At 39.5% G+C, this 16,698-nt stretch overlaps 1 protein-coding gene across 1 annotated transcript; it reads left to right on the top strand.

Annotated features, from left to right (window-relative positions):
• Positions 1–10,831: 10,831 nt before the first annotated feature.
• Positions 10,832–11,596, top strand: LOC145158474 (uncharacterized). Its single transcript, XM_079077367.1, has one exon. It carries the CDS (start codon positions 10,832–10,834, stop codon positions 11,594–11,596), a length of 765 nt encoding a protein of 254 aa, XP_078933493.1.
• Positions 11,597–16,698: the final 5,102 nt, after the last annotated feature.

Here is a 16,698-nt window from a genome sequence, read left to right as displayed (position 1 = left end):
GAAACCTGGCCTACAATCCGCTCACTCTTCTGATGCTCCTCCTTCATGGCCTCCTGCTGGGCCTCTCGAATTTGCTCCAACAATGGAGTCACCACGGTCATCCTCATGCAGATATCCCTGATCGGCGCTGCCTTGCGGCTAAGCGCGTCTGCCACCACATTGGCCTTCCCCGGGTGGTAAAGGATCTCGCAATCATAATCCTTCACCACGTCCAACCACCGACGCTGCCTCATGTTTAGATTCGGCTGATCCATGAGGTACCTTAAACTCTTATGGTCCGTGTAAATGGTACAGCGGACCCCATATAGGTAATGACGCCAAATCTTGAGGGCGAACACCACAGCCCCCAACTCCAAATCATGCGTCGGATAGTTCGCCTCGTGAGGCTTCAGCTGCCTCGAAGCGTAGGCGATGACATACCCCCTCTGCATTAATACCGCGCCCAAACCCGAAATAGACGCGTCGCAGTACACAACAAAATCCTCTACGCCCTCTGGCAGGGCTAAGATCGGCGCCTCGCACAATCTCTGTCTCAGTGTCTCGAACGCCGCCTGCTGCTCAGGCCCCCAACGGAAAACTATGGCTTTCTTCGTCAGCCGCATCGAAGGTACGACTATCTTGGAGAAGTCCTGGATGAATCTACGATAATAGCCGGCTAATCCCAGGAAACTCCGAATCTCGGATGGATACTTCGGAACCTCCCATCTCATCACAGCCTCTACCTTGGCCGGGTCGACCAGAATACCGTTCTGGTTGACAAGGTGCCCAAGGAACTGCACCTCGCGCAACTAGAACTCGCACTTGGAGAACTTGGCGTACAAGCTCTCCCTCCGCAGAGTCTCCAACACCTCTCGCAGATGCTCCTCATGATCCTCCTGCGTCTTGGAGTAAACCAAGATATCATCGATGAAAACTATCACTGACCGATCCAGCATCGGTCTACACACGTGGTTCATGAGGTCCATGAACGCGGCAGGAGCATTGGTGAGCCCGAAAGGCATCACCACGAACTCATAGTGGCCATAACGCGTCCGAAACGCAGTCTTCTGCGCATCCTCCTCTTGGAGAACCAAGATGCTCCCTGTAGCTGGTCAAAAAGGTCATCAATCCTCGGGAGTAGGCAACGGTTCTTCACCGTTACCTTATTCAGCTCCCTATAATCTATACACATTCGATGCGACCCGTCCTTCTTTTTCACGAACAGAACCGGGGCTCCCCACGGTGAACTGCTCGGTCTAATGAATCCCTTGCCTAGCTACTCCTGCAGCTGTGTAGACAACTCCTGCATCTCGGGAGGAGCCAATCGATACGGTGCCCTGGCTATCGGAGCCGCACCAGGGACAAGGTCGATCCTGAACTCCACCTGCCGCTCCGAGGGTATCCCAGGAAGCTCCTCTGGGAACACATCTGCGTAGTCTCGCACCACCGGAACGTCACTCACCGTCGCCTTACCCGCCTCCCGGGTATCCATGACATAGGCGACATATCCTGCGCAACCCTGCTGAAGGTAACGCCTAGCCCTCGCTGCTGAACATAAAGTTGGTCCTCGTTGTGGCCTCTCGCCCTGAATCACCAGTTCTCCCCTACTTGGGGTCCTGATCCGCACCAACTGCTGCGCGCAGTCGATCACCGCCCCATTGGGGCTTAGCCAATCCATGCCGATAATAACCTTGTTCCCCCGCAAAGGTATGGGAACCAAATCTACCAGGTAGCGCTCCTCGAATAATCTCAGCACACAATCACGGAATATTGCTGATGCTCGCATCGATCGATCATCGGCAATCTCTACCTCTAACGGGCAATCCAACATGCCCGAAGACTCGGGAAACCTCTTGCTGAGCACAAGAGAAACAAAAGATCGAGTGGCACCTGAATCAAACAACACCTGTACTGGAATACCGTTCACATGGAACGACCCTAAACATGTATATACAGAGCATATATCAATATCATAAACATCATATAAATAGATAAGAGGGGAAGAATCATACCCGTCACCACATCGGGTGCGGCGCGTGCCTCCTCGGTAGTCAACTGGAAGGCCCGGCTCCTTACCACTGGAGCCTCTGCCTTGCCCTGCCGGCCATCAGTAATCCGCAGGGTCGCTGGAGCTGGCACCTTCACTGGCGCTGCTGCTGCTGTCAACTGGGAGCAATTGGCCTTCTTATGGCCCCTCTGGTTGCAGTGAAAACACAACAACTCGGATGTCTGAATAGTGGGTGCAGGGGCGGTACAATCCCTACTGAAGTGCCCCGTCTTGCCGCACTTGTAGCAGCTCGACGATCCCAACCTACACGCCCCCTCGTGCGGCCTGCCGCATTTCCTGCAGCGGCCCTGTCCTGACTAGCCTTTCGGCCTACCATCTGATCCCTTGGGCTTCTTCCCCGAAGCCCCAGTCGTCTGTCCCTCATCTACCTTCCTCTTCCGGATATGCTCCAGATCAATCTCCCTCTCCATTGCCCTGGCAATCATGGAATCCAGGGTAGGGCAAGCTGAAAAACTAACATGCTCCCGAATGTCAGCTCGTAGCATGTCATGGTAGCGGGTCCTCCTCATATCCTCATCTCCCGCATACTGGGGCACCAGTAACGCCCTCTCCCGGAACTTGGCGGTGATCTCCGCCACAGTCTCCGTAGTCTATCTCATATCCAAAAACTCCCTGGTCTTGCCTCATCCTTCCTCGATTCAAGTACGGATCCTCTGCTTTCAGTAGTACGGGCCCATACTACCTTCCACATCTATCCGTACTTTCCTCAGGAACCGCCTCGACTCCACCAAGTCCCTTCTACTACTACTGATCTCTGCTACTCTCATCCTAGGCTTGCCCTAGGGAAATCTATGACTCTACCCAAACCAGTCCTCAGCTGCTGAAGGCCTCTTCGTAATGCCAATTAGTCATCACCTGAATACCATCACATGTGACGAGGCTCAGATAATCCTTCGAGTAAAAGACTCGTCCCTACAACGGTTAGACTCAGACAAGAGCTGCGCAATAGGGCCAAATCCAGCACTCTGAGATTATTCAACCCTGATCACATGTGACATGACGTATCCACCTAATGGCTATCTCCTATTATTTAGAGTCCCACATAGCACAAAGCGTGCATCATTCAGACAAAGGGAACGATCTCAAACAATCCTATCCTCATAACAGGAAACTGTACTAGCATACAATGCTAAGCTCATACTATCAGGCATAACCTAAACAGGCTATCATACTGCTGTCTACTCAATACTAGCATGCAATTCTCATAAACTAAAACATATAAAGCAGGCACATAAGGCATCATTCCTAGATCCTTAGTCCTATTCTAGCATGCTGTTCTACTGAAGCTGATAAACATAACATAAACTTGTATGGGTACTTTGGGGAATACTTACTTGAGCTCGGCCGGTCGCGCACATCACACACTTCGTTCTTTCTCAAAACTCCTTTAACTTATCTTTTAGAAAACCATTTTCTTGTAAAAAACTTTTAATCCCTCGATTTGAGTCCAGACACCCCCGAGGGTGTGTCCGAATCCCTCAAACCAGGGCTCTGATACCAACTTGTAACATCCCAAATTTCGAGTCCAAAATTTTCATTTTAATTAACTGATTATAAAAACATTCATAAGAAAACTACGTAACAAGATATCATTTTGTGAATCAATGTATCATGTCTGAAAACCCAAAACATATAATAGCAACATGTCAGAGTACAATCCCAGAATATCTCAAGTGCGGAAAATCAATGTGTGTGTGTATGATGTGCTGCTACCGCGCCACCTCCTTCCCCTTCGCTGAAGAGGTACCTGAAACCAAAACTGTAAACTGTAAGCACGAAGCTTAGTGAGTTCCCCCAACGTACCACATACCATATGTTCACATAGAATACATACTGCCGGGCAATTCTGGGGTGCCCGTCCTACCCGGTACGACCATTCTGGGGTGCCGACCTACCCGTACGGCCATTCTGGGGTGCCGACCTACCCATGTCAAGCCATTCTGGGGTGCTGACCTACCCGTCGGTCCTAACAACTGACTCTCGGGGACTATTCCACCCCCTACTGCTACTATCACATATAACATATCATGCCAGCATATAAACATATCATCACATACTGTCAGACGTATCTGAGGTGTCTGACCTACCCTTCGGTCCTAGCAACCGAAATCTACTGCTATCACATATAACATATCATGCTAACATATAACATATCAGGTAGTAGCAAACCTAGATGATATCACAAAGACAATCATCTAACATACAACTCCTACTGGTGGGCCGGAATTGTGGCCGTAGACCCACCGCTACCGGATGGTAACTCACCTCAAACGAGTAGCTGCTGATAATCTGTGCGGGAAGTCTCTGTCTGCTGCTGTTCCGAAAATCCTCCAACTATAATCCCCACAAAACACTTAGTCAGAATCTGATATTTACTCTTAGGGTAAAATGACTATTTTACCCCTAACCAAGACCAAGTCAAAGTCAAAGTCAAAGTCAAAGTCAACTTCCAGTTGACCTGACTCGCCGAGTTGGTCCGCCAACTCGTCGAGTCCCTATCCATTTAATTGTCCTCATCCACGACTCTACTCGTCGAGTTTATAAATGACTCGACGAGTTCCCCTTTTATGCGAACATGGAATGAACCTTCAACCGACTCGCCGAGTTGTATGAACAACTCGTCGAGTTCATCCTCATCCTATGAACCAGTCCTGTCTTCGACTCGCTGAGTTGTATGAACAACTCGTCGAGTTCATCTTCAAGAGTTGGGAGATTGCCTTGGACTCGCCGAGTCTGTTCTAGCACTCGTCGAGTCCTATGAACTCCAGGTCTCCCAACACGTCTAAACAGCTATGGGACTCCTTCTTCTAACAACTGACCATCGCTGAAGGGTTTAAGATGGCTGAAAGCGCACCGACTCGCCGAGTCCCAAGAACGACTCGTCGAGTCCCAAGAACGACTCGCCGAGTCCAACCTTGACCATTTCTATACAGTCGATCTACATGGGATTTAACACACCAAAACCATAGATCTGGCCTCCTAATGTCCATTTTATACGTAAAGTTCCAAACTTAATGCACATGCATGGGGTTTTTAGCTCAAAAGTCCATAGAAGGTGCTCTACAATGTTCATGGGGCTCTCATGGCCATAAAGTTGGCACCTTTATGCCATGAAACCCCTCAAATGACTCGGATCTGGAAGTAGAACCCCATGAATCACCTTACAATTCCGAAAATGGCTTAAGAAGCCCTAAATGCACCATGACTCTAGGCCCTAAAGATGAACAACCAAAAAGGAAGACCAAAACAGGGGGCATTTACCTTGCTTGAGCTGAAGATGAAGTAAGATCTCTGGATCTACAAGTCCCAACTCGAAATCCCAGCTTCCCCTTTCCTTCCATGCTTCACAAACCAACCAAGAACACCAAAATGGCCTTAACACACACAAACGGCTAGGGTTTCGATATCCAGCTCTAAGGGAGTGTTAGGGACAAGGGAGGCTGAGTTAATGTGTTTATATAGGGTGCAAACCCTCAGATTTAGGGTTTTACTCGCACAGCGCCTACTCGCCGAGTCCGTCTTCCGACTCGTCGAGTAGGTCACTTAAGATGTCTGCGGGTCTCGACTCTACTCGACGAATGGGTGCTCCGACTCGTCGAGTCCCAGGGAAAAACATAAAAATTCTTGAATTAAATGCGTACCAGGAATCGGGTGCTACAACATGTATGACCCTAACTAGTGAATTTGTAACATATTAGTAAATGTGCTTAAATATTCGGCTTATATTTTGTTGACACATGATGTTATATATAATTTTTAGTGTCATGACTCTTACGAGTCGAGTCACGAGTTAAAATTTAGGATTTCGAGTCACGAGTCGAGTCACGAGTTAACAACTATGCCAACAACCACGATAGAAACAAACACCACCAACAACCATCTTTCTCTAAACCTAATTATCTTTCTCCCTTTCTTTCTCTAAAACCTCCGCCCACCGACGACCATCACGACCCTAATCCTAACATAATTTAAGTAAGTTTTACTAATCTAATCCAATTCTTTAACCCGAAAGTTAAATCCTGAGCAGATGTATATCTGGTTTACATCCTCTTGGAATGAATAATTACTTGCTTTTATCCACGTAGAGAAAATAGTGAAGTTAAAAAAATAATCAATTTTGGTACTCAGATCATTTTCTTGGAAGTTAAAATCGGATAATTACTTGCTTGCAAATCATCAAATTGATTTACGTTTTCTTGAAATAACTAATTAATGTCTTTTATCCTTTTAATAAATTTTGTATATAAAATAAAAAGGTTCAACTGAAATACAGATTCATCATATTCTGATTGGTCCCTGGGGTATTGCAGATATGTTCTATCATCTTAATATATGTCATGGTTTAGTGTTGCTTTTTCAATTATTTGACTTGTTAATTCTCCTTGGAACCACGTGATTTTGGTGTCATATATATATATATATATATATATATATATATATATATATATATATATATATATATATATATATATATATATATATATATATATATATAATTTACATTTTTATTACCATTATATAATATGACTATTGTGTTTGATGAATATACGACTGATTAAAGTTTCGTCTCTTGTAGATAAGGAAGTGATGTTGCACTTTCCAGACAGAAACAAAGATGACACCTTTAAGTCAGAAGGATCTATAGTTTTATGAACAAGTAAAATTGGTTGAATGAGAACCCGATTTGACTATGTTTCTCTAGCTTTATAGTTTGTTTAATGCACGAATGCAAATAATGTATCTAATATGCATTATGTTAATATTCTCTTCAAGATAATTGAAAAAAAAATAACTTAACCATTCTTTAAGAACGACAAGAATTCTTATAGAATACATAACCATTATGTAAGAATTATAATAAATTCTTAAAGAATATGTGTATAATTTTAACACTTTTCAAGAACATTGAGAAAAAAACACAATCATTCTACAATAATGATAGAAAATTCCTAAAGAATACCTGCAGAAATGAATTTTTGTGAACCTTGAATTCAAAAACTTGAAAAAAAATCAAAAACATGGATTTTCATGAACCTTGAATTCTTAAAGAATAAATGCATATAAATTTTCCAATATTATATTAATGCTAAAAAATTATCTATAATGGATACCCATTCTTTAAGAATGCAAATAAAATTAATTAAAAATCATGTAAAATTTGAAATTGAATTAATTTTTAAAAATCAAATTTTTTTGAATTAAAAAGTTAATTGTCCCTTAAAATTCCAATTTTCCTTTTTTAAATCAATTTTAATTGACTAAAATATTTCGTTAATAAAATTTAGGTGATTATGTGGTACATGCTATTCCATATTAATAATATAGACCTTAAGATCATAACAGTTCATTTTTTTCCATTCATTGGCTCATAATTGTTCTGATGACCACACAACATATATATATATATATATATATATATATATATATATATATATATATATATATTTTTTTTTTTTTCTAGTGAATTATTCTATAGAATGTTAATTATAAAAATATGTCTTGTTTAATATTCAATTCAAATATTAGAGTATGTATAATTGAATTTTTTTATAATATTCGAATATAATATTACATATGGTATATTTTTATAAGTAATCTTGTATTGAATTATATATATATATATATATATATATATATATATATATATATATATATATATATATATATATATATATATATATATATATATTTCTAGTGAATTATTCTATAGAATGTTAATTATAAAAATATGTATTGTTTAATATTCAATTCAAATATTAGAGTATGTATAATTGAATTTTTTTATAATATTCGAATATAATATTACATATGGTATATTTTTATAAGTAATCTTGTATTGAATTATTCACTAAAATTGTGATTTTTCTTTGTTGTATATATAGTTTTAAATTGTAGATAAAAGGTGATGAAAAGTTTAGATAAATATTTTTCATTTTTTTGATTTCTGAAATATGTATATGAAAAAGACCACTACACAACCATTATTAGTTAAGGAATCAATGAAACCAATCCAAATCGTCAAAATTTAAAGCAATTAACGATAAAATGAAGGGTTGTAGATATGTACATTAGATGCGTATGAATCAGATTATATCAAAAACCCACTTCCTTGTTTTAGTTTTATTTTTTAGGCTATGTTTTTGTAGGAAAAAAACTCGAATATACCATTACTCATGATTTTTCCTACTTTTTAAATAAGGATCCATATTACTGTATAAAAAACGAACTTTTATTTTTTTAAAAAAAACTCACTTCATTTTCTTTGTTTTTTTAAAAGTTAAGGTATATTTTTATCGAAACAAATTAATAGATTTATCAAAATTCATATTTTTTGGTACTCTTTATACATAGATTCATATTGATGTAAAAACAAATTCTTCGAAATTTCTGAGATTCATATTATGAATCTGTTGAAAACTGAATTATATTCAGCTCAAATTCACCGTATGAATAATAGTAAGTCAGATTCATATTTTTTTAATTATGAAAACTAAATTATTTACAGTTCAGATTCACAATTTATTGATTTTACAAAACTAATTTATGAGTAATCAAAACGTTAAAATATTATAGAATTACATGGAAATATGTTTCAATTCATATTTAAATTTCACGAAATTAATTTGTGATCGATCCAAGAGTTGAAATAGTAAGTCAGATTCACATTGTGATTGTTACACCTGAGATTTCATAGTTCATATTCACAATGTGAATATGAATAGATCAAGGTGTTTTTTTTTATCGATGATGATTTCTATTAATCAAGGTTTTAAAAAGCTCGTAATGGCTTAGCCATGGCACACAATGGCTCCAAGGCTTGTACTTGCCGCTGAGCTTTGACAAAATGTCGCCTTGAGTCATATATATATATATATATATATATATATATATATATATATATATATATATATATATATATATATATATATATATATATATATATATACAAAATTGCCACCTTAAGTCACGCCTTACAAACGATCTGACTCGTCATGGCTTGAAAAAGCTTGAGGCTTAACATTGCCTCCAAGTCACGCCTTACGTTATTTAGAACCTAGATATTAATATATGACAAAAAAATTAAGATTTTTGATATTGTTAGTTTTTTTTGGATAAAAAATAAACCTAAATATTGAAAAAAAAACAACAAAATGAACTGAGTTTTTTTTCGAAAAAAAAAAGTTTCTTTTTTATATATCAACATAGATCTACATGGAAAAATGATAAAAAAATCGTGAAAAATGGTATATTTAGTTCTTTTTCGATAAAAAAAACATGGCCGAAATGAAATTAAATAAAAAAAGGAGGTGGATTTTTTCATATAATCTGGTGTATGTGCGTCCATTGTACAAATCTATAACCATTCATTGGCCGTTTGTAGTGACCCGATTATGATGACTTATGCGCAATTGTAATGATCAAGTGAATCTAAAGCAATATTGAAGAACACACAATGTAAATAATCTCGTTTAAGCTCTCATTCGATCTAGTAAGCTATTACAAACTGGGTTATGTAAGAATTTTCTTACTAGTCTAATTTCTCAAAATGGTTCTTACATTAAATGAAAGTCACTCACCTCCTATTTATAGGAAAGGCTAAACCCATTACACATCAAAATAGGGTAAGCCACATCCAAGGAGAAGTTTGCACCCTAACATTCTCCCTCTCAAAGTTAGGATTGGATGTCCCGACTTCAATTTCAAAACAAGCTCCATGCGATCAAGACCCAACTCCCCTCAAAGTAACACCGGTCTTCAAATCCGCTTTGAAATGATAATATTCGAATACCCATTTTAACAGTTTCCCCCTTTTTATAATTAACAAATGATTATACAACCCACAAGGGTATGAGAAGCTCTCGAGGGATAAACGTGACGAAACTCCCCTTCGATGTGTGACAAAAATGAAACCACGAAAATCTTGCACGAAAAACAATCACAAAAAGTCAAGGAAAAAATCTTCAAAAGTTGTGAAGATTTTGACTTTTGGGTGAGAGTTTCAAAAAATTCGAAAAGTGAGCAAAATTTGTCATTTTCGAAAATACTGCAGGGACCCGTTGCGAAAAATCAGCTTCAAATGCGAAACTTTACCCCAAATGTGAAAGTGGGTGTCAAGTGTGATTTCGCATAAGCTTCAGGGACCGAATCTGAAAAATCCTCTCACTTCATAGAATTATACCCCCAATGCGAAACTGGGTATAAACTGTCAAATTTCTTAAACTGCAGGGGCTCTAAATAAAACATTGAGTCTTCATCTTCCCCAATTGGTTCTGGATGCGAATTGAAAAACACCATCAGTCATAGTCGAATTCGAATCCAAGGAAATTCATGTTCGACTCTAAGTAAACTGCTTTCGACTAGTAACCTAAAAAACACGTCAAAATCGACTCTAATCAATACCGTCAACACTCGACTCGAACGACTCCAAATACATGCGTTCAACTTGGACTCAACAACCAACACTTTGTTGGAAATATTACAGTTGTACCTTATACAACTGTTGATTGCTATATTTAAGAGTTGTATATTGGCCTAAATTAGCTCTCTAATTGCCATTATATTAGATGTATTTTTAGACCTTAATTTTGTAATTAGAGTAGATTATCTCTTTCCTAGTTTAGGCTATTTCTTCCCTATATATAAACAGTTGTGATGTGAATAAGAAAATGACTGAAAAGTTTTTCATCTTTTGTTTCATGGTATCAGAGCAGGTCCATCCTAGACCTGATCAAACATATCTCTTTTATTTCCTAAGTTTTTTTTTCTCTCTAAACTAAACTATTTATGGCCGGGGGAAACCAATCCGATGTCACAAGTGATTCTGCTTCATCTGCAGCAAAATCCACTCTCCTCTCTACTCCTGACCTTGAACATACTCTGCAAATCACCCAACACAAAGTAAATGGGTTGAATTTCAGAGAATGGTATCAATCTGTTTTGCTGGTTATCCGAGGGAAAGGGAAAGTAGGCTATCTTACTGGTGAAACTTGTCAACCAAAACAGGACGATTCGGGTTATAAACAATGGAAAGCAGAAAACTCCATCATCATGGCATTACTTATCAACTCTATGGAGGCACGAATCGGCAAAACATTTTTATTCTACAACAATGCCCACAAAATCTGGAAAGGTGTCCAAGATATCTACTCAGATCTTGAAAACACAGCTCAGTGTTTCAAGATTCGCTCAATCCAAAGATCCAATCGCCAAGGAACAATGATGGTTACTGAGTATTACAACCGGTTAGTTGATTTATGGCATAATATGGACTTATTCTATTCTATTCCTTGGAAGTGCAGTGATGATGGAAACACATATAACCAAATGCTTGAAACAGACAGAGTTTTTGATTTTCTTCAAGGACTTAATAAGGATCTTAATGAAGTAAGAGGGCGTATTCTTCGAGTCAAACCGCTGCCTTCGCTTAGAGAAGTTTTTTCTGAAGTTTGTAGAGAAGAAATCCGACGTAGAGTTATGCTCACATCAAACGAGGGCATTTTTTCGGAAGAACAACCGCGAGGATCAGCCCTTATGTCTTATCATTCTTAAAATCATAAGGCAAACAAGGATGCTCGTCATTGGTGCGAACATTGCAAGAAACCTTTCCATACGAAGGCAACCTGTTGGGAAATACATGGAAAGCCAAAGGATTGGAAGTCACGAAGCCAGCGTAGAGAAACTCCTTCTGCTCATGTAGTCGAGCAAACCCAGCCACTAAGCTCCAACATCAACAAACTCACTACACAAAAAATGGAGACTCTAAATTCCCTTCTTCGTGAATTACAATGCTCTGGAGCACCTGAACCAGCCCCTAAAATAGAAACTACGCATCACGGTAACATAAAAATGTCTCTGTTAACAAAGAAAACAGATTTAGATGACTGGATATTTGATACCGGTGCCTCTGACCATATGACCAGAGATTGTAGAAACTTAAGCAACTATAGAACATGTGGTGATGAACCTGGAGTATGTGTGGCAAATGGCACTGTGTCACCGGTTATAGAAATGGGTGATACAAAGTTTCAAGGACTTCACTTAAAATCAGTCCTTCACGTGCCACATTTAAAATATAATATTATGTATGTGAGAAAATTAACAAAAGATCAAAATTGTCAAGTAATTTTTCTTTGTGGTTTTTGTGTATTTCAGGATCTGCGTTTAGGGAAGATGATTGGCAATGCTAAGGTACAACATGGTCTCTACTACCTCACTGGTCATTCTAATTTTCCAACCTCGTGTCTAGCACTATCTGCATCAATTATCTTAAATTCTGATGTAATCATTTGGCATAAACGGTTAGGACATCCTAGTTTTCAGTATATGAAGCTTTTGTATCCAAACCTCTTCATCAATAAAGGTGTTTCTTCATTTTATTGTGAATCATGTATTCTCACAAAACAAACACGAAGAAACTACCCCATTCGTGTATACCAACCCTCAAAACCGTTCCATATTACATAGTGATATTTGGGGTCCTTCTCGTGTCAAGGACTCAAGTGGCAAGAGTTGGTTCATCACCTTCATAGATGACCATACTCGTGAATGTTGGGTTTTTCTTCTAAAAAAATCGGATGTTGTGGATGTGTTCATAAAACTTCACAAAATGATAAAAAAAAACATATTCCAAAGAAATATTCACATACTTAGAATAGACAATGGGGGGGGGGGGGGATATTTCTCTAGTAACTTAGGAAGATACCTCTCAGAAAATGGTATTTTACATCAGAGTTCGTGTGCTTCAACTCCCCAGAAAAATGGGATTGTCGAGCGTAAAAATCGACATCTTTTAGAGGAATCACGTTCAATCATGTTCTCTAGTCATGTGCCATAATCTTTTTGGGGAGAATCAATCCTAACTGCTTCCTATCTAATAAACTGACTTCCCTTAAAACCATTAAAATTCCAAACACCAATCAGTGTTCTTCAAAAAACCTTTCCCGAGTCCAGACTAATTAATTCTCTTTCTCCAAAAGTTTTTGGGTGTTCAGCATTTGTTCACAATATCAGTCCCAACAGAGGAAAACTTGATCCAAAATCAACAAAATGTGTATTTGTAGGTTACTTGTCTACACAAAAGGGTACAAATGTTTCAACCCCCACACAAAAAGGTTCTCTACATCTTATGTTGTCAGATTTCTTGAAAATCAACCATTTTACTCTTATGATTCTCTTCAGGGGGAGAGTTTAAATGAAGAGAATCATTGGGATCCATCTATATCTCTTCCAATGTTGCCTATTTCTGAGTCTATATCACCATCTATACCCCCGGTGACAGAAAATATCATCCCTGAACCAATTCAAATTTCGGAACCTGTTCAAGGGGAAGAACCATCTTTATGTGTCTACTTAAGAAGACCACGTGTAACTCAGCAAAACCAACCATCAGAACCAACTTCAGATCCTCCACAAGAATTGCAGCAAGAAAAATCCAAAGTGGATGATCTTGATGCTCCTATTGCAATCCGAAAGGGGATAAGATCTTGTACTCAACATCGTATTTCAAAACACTTGTCCTATGAAAGGTTATCTAAAAATCATAGGGCTTTTGTATCTCAACTTGATGACACCACTATTCCTTCAAACATTCATGAAGCGTTAAAGGATCCAAAGTGGAAGGAAGCAGTCTTTGAAGAATTAAAAGCATTAAATGAAAACAAGACATGGGAAGTTGTTGATATGCCTAAAGAAAAGAAATTAGTAGGATGTAAATGGATTTTTACTGTGAAAGTTGGCAAGAATGGGATTATTGAGAGATACAAAGCCCGTCTGGTTGCTCGAGGATATACTCAAACATATGGAATCGATTACGAACAGACATTTGCACCTGTTGCAAAGCTAAATTCTATAAGAGTTTTGTTATCCATTGCAGCTAATCTTGAGTAGGAATTACATCAAATGGATGTATCAAATTCTTTCTTAAACGGTACACTAGAAGAAGAGGTGTACATGAAGCTACCCCCTGGTTTCGAGCACAAAGAAAAAACCAGATCAGTATGCAAACTGAAAAAAAGCTTTATATGGGTTAAAGCAATCTCCCAGAGCTTGGTTTACTCATTTCAGCAAGGTTATGAAGAATTTTGGATATCGCCAAGGACAAGAAAATCACACATTGTTTGTTAAAGATTCAATGAACATAAAACGATGTATCTTGATTGTATATGTCGATGCCATAATAATCACCGGAGATGATGTTGACGAGATCAACAGCCTCAAACGGCTACTGCAATCAGAATTCAAAGTCAAGGATCTAGAAAAATTACAATATTTTCTTGGGATGGAAATTGCTAGAAGCAAAGATGGAATCTTCATTTCACAAAGAAAATATATCCTAGACCTCCTACAAGAGACAGGAAAGCTTGGTTGCCGACAAGCAACTAATCCAATGGAAAAGAATTGGAAAGAAAAGTTGACCGAAGAAGACCCTCCAACAAATAGAGAAAGATACCAACGAATAGTGGGAAAAATGATTTATCTATCACTCACTAGGCCGGATATTGCCTATAGTGTTAGCCAAGTAAGTCAATTTATGCACGCTCCAACTAATCACCATCAAAATGCAATTGATCAAATACTTAGATATCTGAAGGGAACACCTGGAAAAGGAGTTCTCTATAAAAAAAACCGAGAAGTGAAAGATTGAGGGATTTACTGATGCAAAATGGTCAGATAGCAAATCAACAATAGGGTACTGTACCAAGTTTTGGGGAAATGTGGTCACTTGGAGAAGCAAAAAGCAATTAGTCGTGTCAAGAAGTAGTACTGAAGCAGAGTATCATGCTATTGCACAAGGAATTTATGAGTTAATATGGTTGTACAGATTATTAATAGAATTGAAAATTGATGTTAATGGTCAACTACACCTCTAAAGTGATAGTCAACTGTAACGCCCCGATTCTCGAATACCAATTTATGGTTATAAATTCTCATGAATTCAAGATCTACTCGACGAGTTGGTTGCCTGACTCGTCGAGTAGCAGCGGGTTTGGGTCACGTGTTTAAGTGACCAACTCGCCGAGTCGGAAGAGTGACTCGACGAGTTGGAGCTAGAGGGTGAAACCCTAATTTTCGGGGTTTGGCACCCTATTTAAGGGATCATTAGCCTCCCTTAGTCCCTTTGTAGCCTCTTGAGAGTCCAGAAACCCTAATTCGTGTGTGTGCTCCATATTAGTGTAAATTTCAAGCTTGGAAAGAAGACCTTGATGCAAGAAGCTTGAAGACCAAGAAGTTGGAGGCAAGAACGTTTGTGGGTCTGAAGTATATCGCAGCTAGCTTCATTTGAGGTATCAATTCATGATCTTGGCCTCATTCCTTTTCTAGATCTCTTTGGATGAAGTTTAGGGCTTCTTGGCTTGGTTATGAAGCTATTCTTGGGTATGAGCTCAGATCTGAAGTTGTAACTTCAGATCTGAACTCTCTTTGATTTGTAAGTCCATAAAGCTTTCAGCTTTGGCAAGTATGAACCCCTCCTTAAGTGTAAAACCCCATTTCAAGCTTGGATTTGGCATTATGAGTCATTAGAGCCTTGCATGTACGTAAAGTTTGCAACTTCACATGATAAGCATGCCTTGGGAAGTTGGATCTACAGTATGGAGCCTTAGCATGGCTTAAAAAGCATATGTATGGATGAAGGACTGAAGGGACTCGGCGAGTCATATGAAGATGGTCTTGAACTCGACGGGTTGGATGAACAACTCGGCGAGTCCGATGAAGATTGCCTTGGGCTCGACGAGTGGCATGGTGACTCGGCGAGTTGGCAAGTTATTCAAGGAACTCGACGAGTAGCTGAGGGTACTCGACGAGTTGAGGTCAACATGGACTGTTGACCTTGATAGTTGACTTTGACTTTGACCAAGGGTTGACCGTTTTGACTTTTGAGGATAATTGGTAAGCGGGTATTTATGAATTGGATCATTGATGGTTATAGGTGTTGGAGTTTGGGGCAGTGTTTCGGGAGCGTGATTTCGTGGTTCAGTCCGGCATTGCAAGGTGAGTTATCCTCACTATATCAACAGGGTCTACGGCACCAAGGCCGGCCCTTTATCAGATTTGTATCCGGGTATTTGCATGATATGTTTACTGATCTGTTAGATCTGCATCCCGGTAGTTAGGACGGTATTAAGTTTAGTGACCTGGTTTAGGTTGGTATCCTGGTATATAGGATGATGTTATGTTAGTGATTGGTTGGGTCGGTATCCTGGTTATAGGATGTTGATATGCTATATGATCTGTTAGATCGGTTTGTTTGACTATAGACTGTTATGTGATTATCTGTTATATGTGCACATGGTTGTTGATTGGGGGTTGGGTTGAGGCGGGTCCTGCTTCGTGCTATAGGCCAACATACCCAGGGTGGACCGGATAGAATGCATACCCGGGAGGGCACATAGTCAGGCCGAAGGCCCGACGAGCGGTCCGGATAGGCTGAAGGCCCCGAGAGGGCAGAACAGACGTGCCGAGGCTCGGAGAGTGGGCCAGATAGACTGAAGGCCCGATGCGGGCGGTCCAGTCATACTGTTGACTCAGAGAGTGGACCAGGTGGACTGAAGGCCCGGTGCGGGCAGACCAGTCACACTGTAGACTCGAGATGCATGGTTGTTCTGTATTTGTTGATATGATATGATTATGGTTATATGAGGTTGGTATTTTGG

This window comes from Lactuca virosa, chromosome 2 (genome assembly GCF_052849685.1).
Source record: "Lactuca virosa cultivar CGN04683 chromosome 2, Lactuca_virosa_CGN04683_v6, whole genome shotgun sequence".
Classification (NCBI taxonomy): Eukaryota; Viridiplantae; Streptophyta; class Magnoliopsida; order Asterales; family Asteraceae; genus Lactuca; species Lactuca virosa.
Note: the sequence above shows the minus strand (reverse complement) of the source record. Positions and strands in the feature narration are given on the sequence as shown.